The sequence below is a fragment of the Hemibagrus wyckioides genome, linkage group LG21 (genome assembly GCF_019097595.1).
Source record: "Hemibagrus wyckioides isolate EC202008001 linkage group LG21, SWU_Hwy_1.0, whole genome shotgun sequence".
NCBI classification, from domain to species: domain Eukaryota; kingdom Metazoa; phylum Chordata; class Actinopteri; order Siluriformes; family Bagridae; genus Hemibagrus; species Hemibagrus wyckioides.
In genome coordinates, this window is record NC_080730.1 from 15,088,956 (window position 1) to 15,102,924 (window position 13,969).

The following is a 13,969-nucleotide window of genomic DNA, read 5'->3' on the forward strand; positions in this document are numbered from 1 at the left end:
AAATTTTCCATGCAGGAATCCAGCTGAGCCATGGGAACCCTCTAACTCTTCCACTTTTTTTACAGAAGTTCACTTCTTTAATCCTAATTAAACACCTAGTTTTATTTGTCGACATTTTTGGATTCATTTTTTTATCAAACAAATATAAACGAAGCTCACAAAATTGTATAACTGCTAAAATATGATTGGAAGCCACTGAGGTTACATTAGTATCTCCTAATATGCTAATTTCGATTATAATTAATTTGATGCGTTTCTTTATTTTTTGTTTCAAACTCTTCATGAACCACATATCATGTGTAAACGTTTCCAAAATGTTTTCCGAATAAATTCTCTTGTATCAAGCGTGATAAATGAAGCCCGGTGAGAATCATTCAATTGTATATCTACTGGGTCAAGATGAAACAGCGGCGGAGCCAGACTGTTCCCGCAGAACATCTTGAACCAGTTTCACAATGGTCAAACCAGGCTAGACAAACAGCACAGCATGTTCACACTTGCTGTTTTACATCTCTTACATATCTCCGGACAGACGTCCCGAATTCTAACTCAAGAGAATCGAATGCTGTCACATAATTTACAATGCTCTCATACTGTAGAAGATCTGGTGGTCTGTATGATAATGGTCTGCCCCGGTGAACTTTCTCGAAAGGCGAATCTACGTGAAGGGAAGTTCAAGCACACGAGGTGATATCTCAAACCCTGAGGAAAAAAAAAAACAATTCAGGAAACCGGCAGCCACCTCTGAACAAAAGCTGAGTGAACCAGAGGTTAATGAAGTGTCTATCTTCTACTTTAGGACACCACCGCTAATCAGCATTAGTCAGCGAACATTAATCAACATGGCATGCATGCATGCATACGCACAAAAGGGAGAGATGAATAACTGTGTGAAGTGCTGGTCCAGGACTTGCTCCTGTTCTTTTTGTCCTACGCTGATTATAATGAGGACTCATAACTATGCATGTGTTAAAAAAGCGATGTCTGATTCCACTTAAAGCTAAACCGTGTCTGACACTTGCATTTTTTAGATCACTTCCTATTCAGTTGAACGATAGTATAATAAAAACAAAGCAACAGAACACATCAGGGCTCAGAGACAAATGATATTTTACAATAAGTCAGTAATTAGATCCTTCTGATGAACGCTGTTACAGGAAAATAATCGACAACAGGGCGGTGTGATGAGGATGCGACACAGAGTTACTGTACCCTTCCTGCGGTTGATTCTTTTCCAATAACCCTTTGCTAATCGCGCAGACATTTGCAAATGATTACATGAGTGACAAGTCATACTTTTTTAACAATTTATAGCAACGTTTAAAATGTTGTGAAATATCCATGTTCAGGTTATCACTTGCAATATAACAGCTGTTCCTTTCATTTTTTTCGTTTTTTTTCCAAAGTTAGTAAAAGATTTGTCATGTTACCAAAATAAAACTAGTTACAAATCATTGACATTGGAGAGCTACTTGAAAAAGAATGTTAAACATTGCCAAAAGTTTTGGGACGTCTGCCTTTACATGCACATGAATGTAATATGGAGTTGGCCCGTCCTTTGCAGCTATAACAGTTTCAACTCTTCTGGGAAGACTTTCCACAAGGTTTATGGGAATTTTTGACCATTCCCCTAGAAGCGCATTTGTGAGGTCAGGCACTGATGTTGGATGCGAAGGTCTGGCGCACAGTCTCCGCTCTAATTCATCCCAAAGATGTTCTATCAGGTTGAGGTCAGGACTCTGTGAAGTTCCTCCACACCAAACTCACTCATCCATGTCTTTATGGACCTTGCTTTGTGCACTGGTGTGCAGTCTTGTTGCGGTCATCCCCAAACTGTTCCCACAAAGTTGGGAGCATGAAATTGTCCAAAATGTCTTGGTATACTGAAGCATTAAGAGTTTCTTTCACTGGAACCAAGGGGCTGAGCCCAACCCCTGAATTCAATGATTTAGAGGGGTGTCCCAAAACTTTTGGCGATATAGCGTACATCTCCATACTTTCATCACATCGACGATTACGCCCTATAGTAACATGATTTTTAAACTAATTTATTATTAGGCTAAGTTTATGTGAGCCATACAAGTCTCTGTGAATGAGCTGTTACCATAGAAACTCATTAGAATGAACGTATAAATATATAAACCTGAGATTTAAATTACAGCCATACTGTCTGAGCTGCTGTTTTTAGAAAATCAGCTCGAAGAATTTTACACAGAGTGGCATAAAATACCATCAACAAGTCTAAGAATAATTGCAGGTAAACGAGAGAGAATCAGGTTCACTGAGCTACTCTTACTGATCCTGTATTATTGTAGCATGCAGTCATGAACAATCATTGAAGAAATTCTAAACTCAGTGGGCGAAGAGAAATTATGCTGATTCTATATGGATTAAAAAAAAAAATCACTAAGGCAATTTTTTACACCGATAAAAACCACGGAGAACACCGCAACCACCAACATCAATAACATGAATGTGACAATAACCTTTCAGAAACGTCTAGAATAAGCCCTCGCTTGCTGTGAAATACAACAATCCATGGATTCGCTGCTCCTTTTTCAATATGCAATAGGCTGAAAATAGAACGAGAGGAGTACAGACCCCTTTAGTCCTGTACGGTGATCTCAGGCGCTGCTGATTCGATTATGAAAGGAAAAGGCTAAGATGAGCCGTCTTCAGAAGGGGGTATAATTGGTTATCCTGGGCTAATTTACCCACTCGCCATGCTATAATGAGCATCCGCAGGAGCCGTGGAGCATTAATAATGGGGGACTCTCGAGCAGCGTGGAGAGTGAACTCGACGATTGGATGAACTTTGACGGATTTTCTCTGCTAAGAAAGCACCTCACCTAATTGGCAGCTGTGAAGGATGGCTCCTCAACTCATTTCTCACTTTCTCAATACCTCAATACCTTTCCTCTCAATCGCACCTTAACTCAAAACAAACCAGGAGTGGAGGGGAAAAAATTTCGAGCCAAAATCAAATCGAATCCAGTAACACGCTTTAATGTGGTGTGTCTGCGTACTCACTTGTCCAGTGCAGAACCCTGGCTCTGGTTGCTTGTAAGGCGGGAGAAAACATTGCGGTCGTTACGGGTACGGAGGGGAGGGGACGAGGGGGGGGTGTAGATGGTCTCAGGAGGTCTGAGGAAAACAAACATCAGATTAGAAGAGTGTAAGGCACTGTACTGAAAGTACAACACTGAAGTAAGTATCTTATATTAACTTTACAGAGGTGGGTAGTGTTGGAGAAAAACAAAAACTTGAGAATGCTATAATAATAACAACCACCACCACCATCCATACAGTAACTTCATAAGTTATGAAAAGTACCTAGCGAAAAGGCAGCTCAAGTAATTTGTTACTCCGTAGCCATCAAACCTCTCAAAGTAGGAAATGAGACATAACTGCTCAAAAAAAAATCTTCTAGTGAGTTAGGAGTTGACAAAATGACTGCAATCAGATGCAAGAGAGAAATGGTTCAGGCTGCGGAAATGATAATGTCCCGGGTAAGCGACCGTTTATACAAGAACGACATCGTTTTTCTTGCAGACCTCTTGGGGAAATCTACATGCTCCCAGCAGTGACACATTGTGCTTCGGAGAACAAGGAAATACGAAACACTGCAGCACTGATGAGTTGGGATCATGAAATGACAATCAGTACATTGTGCATCACGGCAACTCTCGCACCCTTCACAACCCTCACACCCTCGCATCTCACACTCCAACTCTCACACTTGCTTCCCTACATAATAAACGGTAGAACGGGCTCCGTGCCTTATTAGTGCTCGATGCTCACTGGAGTCGTTTTAAATAACAAAACCGCAAAATAATGAACTACAACATAAAGAGGCTTTATCGAGGCTAATAACAATTAACAAGAGAAAACGCCTCCTTTTATAATGCATCCTTTCCTGTAAATGCATTCACTAGACAAGAGTGACAGAATGATGTAACAATGATGTAACAGTCAAGCACGGCACAAACAATAAAATCAGACTGAAGAAAGTTACTTCCAGGTTCTAGTCTTGTGCTATTCGTGATTGAGTAACACAGAAAACTTCTGAGAGGCTTTCATGAATACGCTTTTACATTATGTATTAATATGTGCAATCTAGCATACAGAAGAAACAGACTTTATCTGTAAAAGAACAAAATGTCTAGCATTCTCTGTTTGCTGGCCAAGTTAATATTATTCCCTAGAGCTCTCAGATTCCGCCAAAACATTTTTTTTACCTGATTATAATTTTAATGAAGCTAAAACTTTAATGAACGTCAAAATTTACATCGTAACACTCTTACTTTAGCAGAGGTGTGTTTGCACGCATGAACATTAGCAGTAGAGCCACCTTAGGTGTTCGTAATCATGGACGATGAAAACATAGCTATAATGTCAGATCATAATAGACGTTAATATTTTTAATATTTATTTTTATTTACCCACAGTAACCCAATCTCCAATGAATCCTCCAGGATATTGTTGCTCTTTTAATTTGAACCCCTCCAGTGCACAGTAGGCCAAAACCAACTGGGCGTATTTAAATGCTTTCTACGCTTCTGTGTGACTGTCTAGATCCTACACAGAGCACTGTAACACCATAAAACAGCACACGGTGAAGAGAGTTTATCATAACAAAACAGAAGCACACGCAACCAGTAGGAGTAAAACGTAGGTGAGTTGGTTACCTGTATGATTGGCTTCGATCATATGATGGCCGCCTGGTGAATGGAGAAGCGTCTGAGCATCTGGACTGCCTGGGACTGAACAACGATCAGACAGCGTCACAACCTAATCATAACAGCCTCAAAGCAAACGTCTTAAAATAGGAAAGCATGTGACCACCCTAGTGCTACATTATTCTCTTTAATGTTTATTGCGTAACTCTAAACACAATATACAACGTGAAAGTCTTGTAGTCTCCCTTACAACGTGTGTCCTCGGACCGGCAGGTTTATAGTGCGGGACATGCTTTCTCTAGAGTAGGTCTCGCGCAGAACAAAGCCCAAGCCGTTCTCCTGAATCTCAGACAGAGAGGCCAGAGACTTGGTGATGTTCTTGGTGGTGATGTCCAGGACGGGACCTAAGTATTCGGCTGACACCGCCTTCATCTGCCCGGAGATGCGAGGCTCAGACTGCAGGGATGGGCAAAATCAAGCATGACATTCTTAATGAAAGTTTTAATGAAAAATTAAACAGTGAGTACTTGAGGCAGCTGATCCTAGAGAAGGTTTAGATTCATTTGCTTATACTGCACTGCCACCTAATGGACATGGGAAGGAAAAGCAGTGCAGATTTCTTGAGTGCGCGTACCTTGAGCTTGAAGTCATCCTGACTGGCTGACGATTTCATTTGAGAGTAACTGGGATAAAAAATAAATAAATAGATATGCTAAAATGATCACAGGTATATAAGCAGAGATATAAAATACAAGTCAAAGCTTAAAGTGTACCTTGTTTCTGAGGCCTGGCTAAACTCGGACACCTCCTCGTCTGTGCTAGCGTAGCCATTTTCTGTGGAAAATAAGCCCAAGCATGTGTATATGGATCTACCTCCAATACTCGGCAATTTCCAACATGCCAAAGTAAATTTCTGTGTCTGATACTATATGCCATAATATATACTGAAGATAGAACACAAAGTTTTCTACTCAGATCTGACTAACAACTACATTTTGCCTGTGTAGAAAATACACCATAGAATCTGCATACCCTGTTGGACATTGTGAATGAGAGCCTGTAACTCGGGGATACACTCCGCCTTCTCTCGCAAGGCGTCCAGGATCATGTGATTATGGGAAGAGCCAATAACGTCTGTTTGTCTCAGCTGTCCCTCTAACAGCCTGATCTGGGCTTCTTTCTGGGCCACCTGTAAGTTCTGTACAGAACACACATGCACAGTCGAGCAAATAATACATGTTCAGATCTGTGTAAAATCACGCTGATCTACCAACCACAGTACAAGCAGAAAAGTGTAATCACTGAGTCTCATTGCCACTGGGATCATTAACGTGTTTTAACTTTCTTATGGTTAAAAAAGGGGGTAAAAGTAGAAAAGTTTCAGTTTGCTCACTTTATCGATGGAGGCCTTTAGGAAGTGGTCCAGAAGGTGACGAGCTTCTGTCAGGGAACAGGAACTGATGACCACTGACATGTCCACTGAGTCCAATTCGTCCTGCAGGAAACACAGGATTTTTAATGTTAGACATTCAAAAATACACAATATTCCTAAGATTCATGTATTTCGAAATCAATCAATTTTTCTTTCAGAATAATAATTCATCCCATGTTTTCTTGCCAGTCCCTAAAACAGAAAGTTTATTATTTTTTTTCATAAAATGATGCGTTATGAACATCATATTTGCATTTTTGTTTCATTCCAGAAGAATGAACACAATGTACACCTGTGTACACAATGCACGCTGTATACAGTTGTGAGCAGACACTGACCTTGGTCTCTTCAATCTGTACAATTGTGGCCTGGCAGTCAGACAGACTGTCGTTGATGTAGTCCACGTTGGCATTGAGCACCTCGATTTCTTCATTCATCTCCTGAACAACTCGTTCGTCCTCCTCCTCTCTAGGCCCCTCGCTCAGGAGCTTCTCTCGCTTGCGCAACAGCGCCTCCTGCTGCATGGACAGCTCCTCCCGTTTCTGATGAAGTTTGATAGCAAGACACAATGAGAATAAAAAACTTGACATGTTTGAAAACTTATTCCAGTCACGCATGCAGGTGCTACCTTTATAAGGCGGTCCATGTCAGCCTCCACATTGGCAATGGTCATCCTCTGCATCACTATGTCCATGACCCTCCTCTCCAGAGCCTGCCATTTTTGCCTCGCCGTCTTTGAGAAGCTGCTGCTCACACCCTTCCTCTGTAACTTCTTCCTGCCACTGCAAGGCCCAGACCAAAAAGATATAAATAATGGTATTCTTATAAACAATATACTATTTGCTCATATTACTTAGTACATTATGCTTTATTTTGAATTTGATATCTTTCAAATAAATAAATAAATAAATAAATAAATATAAAGTGGACACTGACTTGGCCAGCCGGGACAATCCTCCCCCAGATCCCTCGCTCTCTCCCAGGTATCCATTCAGCTTGTTGTTCCACTGGCGGACGATGCTGGAGACAGAACGGCTAGACTCGGGTTCTGACGACGTGGTGGTGGAGGTGGTGGTGCTGGCTGAGAGCTCGATTCCGGAATCCAGGTTGGCTGGACGACGAGAGGCGCGGCCTGCCACACGCTCCGACATGGGTTTAGCCAGTCGACGCAGAGCAGTCACCTCCTGAGTCTTCCTCCTGAGGACGATCTCCTGCTGCCGCTTCTGCGACTCAAGAGCACGGATCTGATACTGCAGAGAGAGAAATGTCACAACCTCTTAATGCAAATATTTCATCAATTTCTTAAATATAATGCAACAAAACCAAAACCATTGAGTAGTGAGCAGAATACATATTAAACAGGCAGGCCACCCGGGCATGTTTTCTGCACTGAAACAGACAACACAAGGCTGGTGCTGTGATGATGTAATGTAATGTAACCTCTTGCCGTCGCTGTTCCTTTTTGAGCTGGGCGATCTCTCTGTTCCTCTTGGCCTCGATCATCCTCCTCCTCTGCTGCTCCTCTTTCATCTGCTTCATTAACGCTACCTACAACAGAAGGAACAAACAGCACACTGTGAGTTAATACAAAACGACACAACATTACAGCAAATTCAACATGGCTCCCGATCGTAGATTAATGAATTTTAATGATCATGATTTTTAGCTTTTAAATACACCAACATGGAGTCATCAACTGCAATAATGTGCAGCGTGAAATTTGTGTTAGATACAAATCAGCCTATAACTGATGTCAACGTGAATCTGATAATCTGATGACGATTCAGGAATGGAAAAACTCCAGGAATCAAAAATTGCTGCACACATTTCAGTAAAATTAAAAACTGTGAGTTGGAATTTAGAAAAACAGAGGCTTTACATATGATACATAAGAGAAAAGAAAATATTACTAGTCTTATCAGTCTGTACTATTGTGAATAGATTTAAATATAAAATTAAATAGCCACGATTATTATATCCGCCCTTATAGAGCATTCCTAGAAATTCTGAGCTCCACTTTAATAGATCAGAATCATGCTTTGTCACATATAACTATCTATAACACGAGTTTATAAATCTACAAGGTCAATCTGCTACCAGATTCATTTGTTTCATGTAGAAACTTCTGCACCAGACTGTTAATGGCTACTCTTTGCCTCTAGGTGGCAGAATTTCTCTATATTCTGCTTGTCCTCATTTCTGCAGCCACTGCACCTTGGCTTTCTTCATCTCAGCCACTTCAGCCTGCAGCTTCTTGAGCTCTCTCTCGTATCGGCTCTGGTTCTTCAGCAGGCGAGCGTGCTCCTTCTGCGCTGCCTGGAGCTTCATCAGATCCCTGTTCATCTCCTTCAGACGCTTCTCGTACTCCGCTTTGATCCTGTTGGCCTTTTCCTCTGTGTAGTTCTCCATGGACACTGTTGTAATCACATACAGAATGTGTGATTAGTAGGGCACACGGCTAGTCTAATCATTATAAGACATGGTGTGGCAAAGACTCACTGAGATTCTGCAGTACGCGGTCTCTCTCTAGCTGTGTATCACGGATCTTGTTCTGAAGCAGGATGAGCTTCTCCTCGTATTGGAGTTTTAGTGTCAGCAGCCGCCGCTGACTGTTTTCCAATTCATCTATGAGCTTCTGCTTGATCTCGATCTCACAGGTCAGGTCTGCGAGGTCGGCTTGGAGGTTTGCTGGAATAAAAGAGTAGCGGAAAGGTTTATCTAAATCTATTCACGTTTGTCTTAATCCGATGTATAAAGCAATCCTACAAACCTTTTTCATCCGAGTCAGAGTCTGAGTCTACCAGGCTCTCGTCACTGTCAAATTCTTCCTCCTCTCGGATCTCCTCTTCCTCATCCTCTTCGTCTTCATCACAGCCGCTCTCCTCTTCTGGCAGAGGATACATACCCTCCTGAATAGAGACACAGAATTAACTCAGGATGATGTTGCATACCACTTCCAAACGAAAACCTTTAAGAAAAGAGTTCTGACCACTTCAGGCTCGTTATCCGAGTCGCCGTCTCCGTTCTCTCTGCTCTCACAGCTCTGACCGTTCTCCTGAGCCTGGAGCTTTGCTCTCTTCTTCAAGCCCTTCTCCCTTTCTGGGCTGTAAAAGCACAATATATATAAATAAAATGCATGACTACAGCTTATATCATGACAGAACTACTGAATTCTTAAATCTGATCAAAAGGTGCTGATTCATTTTCTAATACTAATGCCATTCAAGTCAACAGTGTGATGCAAATCTTATAACAACTTATACAGGGGCTTGTGTGAAGGACTTATGCAAGGAGTGTCAAAACTGTGTAAAAGTTTCCAGGTTCTCGTTAACATGACAAGCTGTGAATTTTCCCTTATAAATCGTATGACGTTTATCACCAGATCGGTGTAGTATGAGAGGAAGTAAAAATGATAAAAGGAAGTAAGCAAAATAAGAGGAAGGTATAAGATCACAGGGATAGCAGCTGTTCCTGAGTATTTATTCCTTACATAATAAACAATAAGAACCATAGAACAATAGCTCTGGAAGTCATTTTGATGAGCACGAACAAGAAACCGCTACCAGGATCATGGATTAAATTCGGGACTTTGTCGTATTTGTTCAACTTTTTTCGTCCAATAATTGATTAGTACACTTTGTATTATTCACGCTAGGAATATACGGCTTAGGATCCGAGTTTGAAAATGTGTTTTTCTGAAAGGTCAAGGCCTCATCAATAAAACTTAATAAGGACGGTTTTATAAGTCAAGAAGTAGTCAAACAGTGATTTGACTTCACACTTTGCTGAAGGACAGGAAAGATTAATGACAGAGCTGCTGCTTCTGCACTTGCTCAGTCTGAGTCATCCCTTCCCTGTGTCATAATACCAGCAGGAACTGTGAGGAACAAAGAGCTCAGCTATTACCTGAAGCCTCTTTCTCATTACAGCCAAATTAGACTCCACTACAGCGTGTGCCCTTCCCCTTCCCCACTGCACTGAGAGATTTACTGAGGACTATTTGTATCTGTGCCAGAATGTTGTCCTTTTTTATTATTCAGGCGCACACATTTCAGATCATTTTGCACACAAATCTGTCAGATAAATCTGAGATCAGCACATTTTATAGCTCACTTCATTCCAACTCAGACATACTGCTTCTTTAATGACTTCTGGCTTCAACCAAAATCATGTGAAATTCGTTCCACTTCTCTATTTTGTTACCAGAATCTATTAAAGGGACACGCATTACAGATCCGCAGGTCGCAGGTCGATTCTGGTCTGTGTGGAAAACATGTCATCAGGTGGACTGGCTAAACTAAATTGCGCCAAACATGAGTGTGCAAGGTGCCATGCTCTAGGGTTCGATTCCCGCCTCCACCCTGTGCGCCCAGTTTGCATGTTCTCCTCAGGAGTTTCCTCCAGGTGCTCTGGTGTCCTTCCACCCCAAGTGTTGTAGACTGATTGGTAAATCTAAATCGTCCTTATTGTGTCTGTGTGTTTGTGATTGTGCCCTGCGACGAGTCTCCATTTTACAATTTGCGGTTTTTTGTTTTAAATAAACAGGGTACAGTATTAAATTGGTAAGAAAGTTAACAAAGAGAGAATACATTAGCAAGACACGCCAGCTACGAAGAAAATTATATTAGAGCAGATTCAATTGTATTGAAAGTGATTTTATCTAGTAATGGGATTTACTCCAGATCTTCTTGTCCAGCATATTAATGTTTGGAAAATGAGTTCAATTAAATTCCCACCTCTGAGACTATAGGATAGTGGCCAGCCAGTTCACAGGCATTCACAAGTCTTGTAGTGTCTAGATACAGTGGTTAAAATATTCAAGTGGACAGTGGATGATTAGGTGAGAAGTTTAGTGAAGGTTGCAGGGTAATATCGTTTACTGGCTCTTGGTGTCACTAGAAGCAACTGATCACTGTATGTGCTACTCACCTCTTGCGCCTCTGATTCCTCTCTTTCTTCTTTAGCCTCTCGATGTCCAGCTTGGCGCGGCGAAGCACGTCCGTAATCTCGGCCTCCATGGAAACGGATGGGGAGGAGCCCAGGGGGTGTCCAGGTGCAGGTGCATGAGAGGCAGGGTAAGGAGAACGGGAGGAGAGACGAGAGACGCTGCGTCTCAAAGACTCGTTCATCGCCTCGCTCTCTAACAACTTAGACCTGAGGAAGCCCGAATGACGTGACGTTTATCTCCTGACAGAGATACTTTAAACAGAACCGTTTGCATAATGAAAACTATGATACTATCTCACCTGAGTTCTTCTATCTCCCGGATGTAGTTTTGGATCAGATTTCCAATCTCCTCGTTAGTTTCCCCTACACAAAATGTATTCATTGATGATTCAACAAAGAGCTATGTTTATGTTTATGTTTATGGTGTGTAAGTCTGTGTGTGTGTGTCTGACCTGTCTTGGTTAGCAGCAAGTTAATCTCATTGGTCAGTAGTTGAGTGACTCGGGTGTTAAGATGGTCGATGGTCTCCTGCATGGCTTTCACACGCATGCGCAGGTTGTCGTTTTCCCTCTGCAGCATAGAGTTTTCCTGGAACAGGTCGCTGAAGCCTTCTGAGCCGTCCTCCCCGGCTACACGCTTCCCCTGCAGTGGAGTAGAGGAGAACAGACAGGAAGGAAGTAATTACTGACTTATAGACATGAAACTCGCTTCATGCACTGCTACCAGTCACTCCTTGTTAATGAGTTAGTACAGCTTCTCACTGTCTCTCGATATTACTGACGCTCACCGCTAACCACTAATGCCACTCAGGCGCCTGGGCTTCTCTCATCACCGGCCATCACCACACAGTTCATTTACCGCTGTGCCTCATTGACTTGACAGTGAAGTGAGATCCTATAAACCCACATCCTGCTAATCTCGGTCATCCTGCTCCTCCACAAACACTAGGATCGTTCACCTCGTGTCCCTAGGCCTTGCCTGTTTGTATCATCAAAAGCAAAGAAACACCACAGACAAGAATCTCTATACAAGATTCATGTAAGGAGAGTCTACATCAGCGATTGGAGGTAAAGCTTTTTCCACCACAGGCAAATTCTTCAGGAGAGAGGGCTTTGCGGTTTATCAATAACATGACAAGCTGCATTTTTTTTGTCTTATTAACCTGAAAACAGAAAACAGAAAGAGGCTAGTGAGGGAACAACAGTTTTTAGCTGCTACAAACTGACTTGGTTTGCAGATATGAGTTAGTCTGCACTATAACAGCACGCTTAATCATGTTTTTATATTTCTTCCTTAGTACACAAACACTGACATTGTATTAGCACCTACTGTGTTTGTTATTGTTCTTCTTATTATTATTCTATGATGGGATATTATTCTATTGCAGGTTGTAAAATTTGGCAGATAAATTGGGTATAGTGCGAATAATCATTGCACCAGTTTTGTGCGTCACCATTAGGACGATATCTATTATATTTATACTCTTCAAATTTTGAGTAGAGATGAAATATTTTGCACAGGATTCTTTAACTCAGGCTGAGTTCATTGCATTCATCATTTTCTGCCATACTAAATTTCCATCATTTGAAAGAACTCTTTTTCTTTTTTTTCTCAAAAAGGATAGAAATACAATATGACAGAAATATCCTCTGAGGCCATTTATCTAATTAAAATTTCACAAAAGTGCTTATCCTATAATAATCATTCCCTTAGTCATGTGATTCTTTGGGGGAACGCATGTATGCAGGAGAACTGATGTCACGTATGTATTGCTTCTGAATTTTCTATAATAAATAAATTGGAAAGTAACCAAAAATGTGAGGTCACATCTCTGCAGTGATCGCTGTATCTATGCAAAACAATACTGTCATCTCTCCACAAGGTGGTGCTATGTAGTCCTTGGCCTCTCAGTGAAAACTTGCAGTTCCATTTCAATATTCATTTTGCTCATTTTCATATAACCATCAAGAGTTCAATTAAAATCCTTCATTTAACCCTTCATCATAATCTTCCTCACCGTCTTATACTCCATGAGCTCCATCTGCAGACGGGCGATCTCGGCCCGCAGCGCGCTGATTTGCTGGCTGGTCTTGTCCTGGTTCACCACCACCTTGTTTTTGATGTTGCGTGCCCTGTTAGCGTACTTCAGTGTGTTTAGTGTCTCCATGAAGTCACGGTCAGAGGGGCTGACGCAGGCGATCATCACTGTCCGACTACAGGCACGAGGCGGGAGAAAGGAAGTAAATTGAACAAATATGTTTAAGCATACATGCATACACTCTCACACACAGAGTTTTGCATGCTTGTTGGAGGGTGAATCTGTGTTTACAGACCCTCATCTATAATTCAGAAATCCTCCTCATAAACATCTGTGTGTGTGAGTCTGCACATATTGTGGGCTAAATATCACCGCCATGGAGTCATGTACTTTCACACACACACACGCATACACAAACACACATTCATCCACACACAATGCAGCATGCATGCATGCATGCATTAACCTTCAAACGAGTAGGAGAGAATAACAATGCCTTCACTGTACATGTACAAACGCACTGCGTCATAAACAAAATCTCGGAAAATATGCGCGTGTGTACGCTAACATTTTTACCAAATATCTGAGGACATGAGTGTGTCTGACTGCTCAATTGTATGTGTTGTTCCTGGAAGTGTGAATGTTTGTGTGTTAAGTGTTACCTGTTCCCCCCAAGCGAATCCTGTAGCAAGCGAGTGAGTTTGGAGTCTCTGTAAGGCACATGACCGGCCTTCTTACTCTGATCTCCGAGCGCACTGATCACATTACCCAGCGCCAACTGCGACACACATACACATTCAGTTATATACACACATTTAATACAAGTATGATTAACCTCTTTTAAAGGAGCCCCAATTACTACTGATTGACTCA

At 41.7% G+C, this 13,969-nt stretch overlaps 1 protein-coding gene across 4 annotated transcripts in view; it reads right to left on the reverse strand.

Annotated features, from left to right (window-relative positions):
- Nucleotides 1-13,969, reverse strand: part of kif21b (kinesin family member 21B) — a 60,625-nt gene that overhangs the window by 22,094 nt on the left and 24,562 nt on the right. For all 4 annotated transcript variants that reach the window (XM_058373545.1, XM_058373543.1, XM_058373544.1 and 1 more), the window contains exons 7-26: nucleotides 13,759-13,874; nucleotides 13,076-13,271; nucleotides 11,511-11,700; nucleotides 11,358-11,421; nucleotides 11,041-11,265; nucleotides 9,101-9,215; nucleotides 8,882-9,020; nucleotides 8,611-8,799; nucleotides 8,326-8,525; nucleotides 7,552-7,659; nucleotides 7,048-7,361; nucleotides 6,740-6,893; nucleotides 6,450-6,653; nucleotides 6,073-6,174; nucleotides 5,712-5,877; nucleotides 5,453-5,513; nucleotides 5,314-5,362; nucleotides 4,930-5,135; nucleotides 4,689-4,763; nucleotides 3,031-3,144 (exon numbers count right to left, since the gene is read on the reverse strand). In XM_058373545.1, the coding sequence (XP_058229528.1) occupies nucleotides 3,031-3,144; nucleotides 4,689-4,763; nucleotides 4,930-5,135; nucleotides 5,314-5,362; nucleotides 5,453-5,513; nucleotides 5,712-5,877; nucleotides 6,073-6,174; nucleotides 6,450-6,653; nucleotides 6,740-6,893; nucleotides 7,048-7,361; nucleotides 7,552-7,659; nucleotides 8,326-8,525; nucleotides 8,611-8,799; nucleotides 8,882-9,020; nucleotides 9,101-9,215; nucleotides 11,041-11,265; nucleotides 11,358-11,421; nucleotides 11,511-11,700; nucleotides 13,076-13,271; nucleotides 13,759-13,874 (2,987 nt within the window). The remainder of the gene's footprint in view (nucleotides 1-3,030; nucleotides 3,145-4,688; nucleotides 4,764-4,929; nucleotides 5,136-5,313; nucleotides 5,363-5,452; nucleotides 5,514-5,711; nucleotides 5,878-6,072; nucleotides 6,175-6,449; nucleotides 6,654-6,739; nucleotides 6,894-7,047; nucleotides 7,362-7,551; nucleotides 7,660-8,325; nucleotides 8,526-8,610; nucleotides 8,800-8,881; nucleotides 9,021-9,100; nucleotides 9,216-11,040; nucleotides 11,266-11,357; nucleotides 11,422-11,510; nucleotides 11,701-13,075; nucleotides 13,272-13,758; nucleotides 13,875-13,969) is intronic.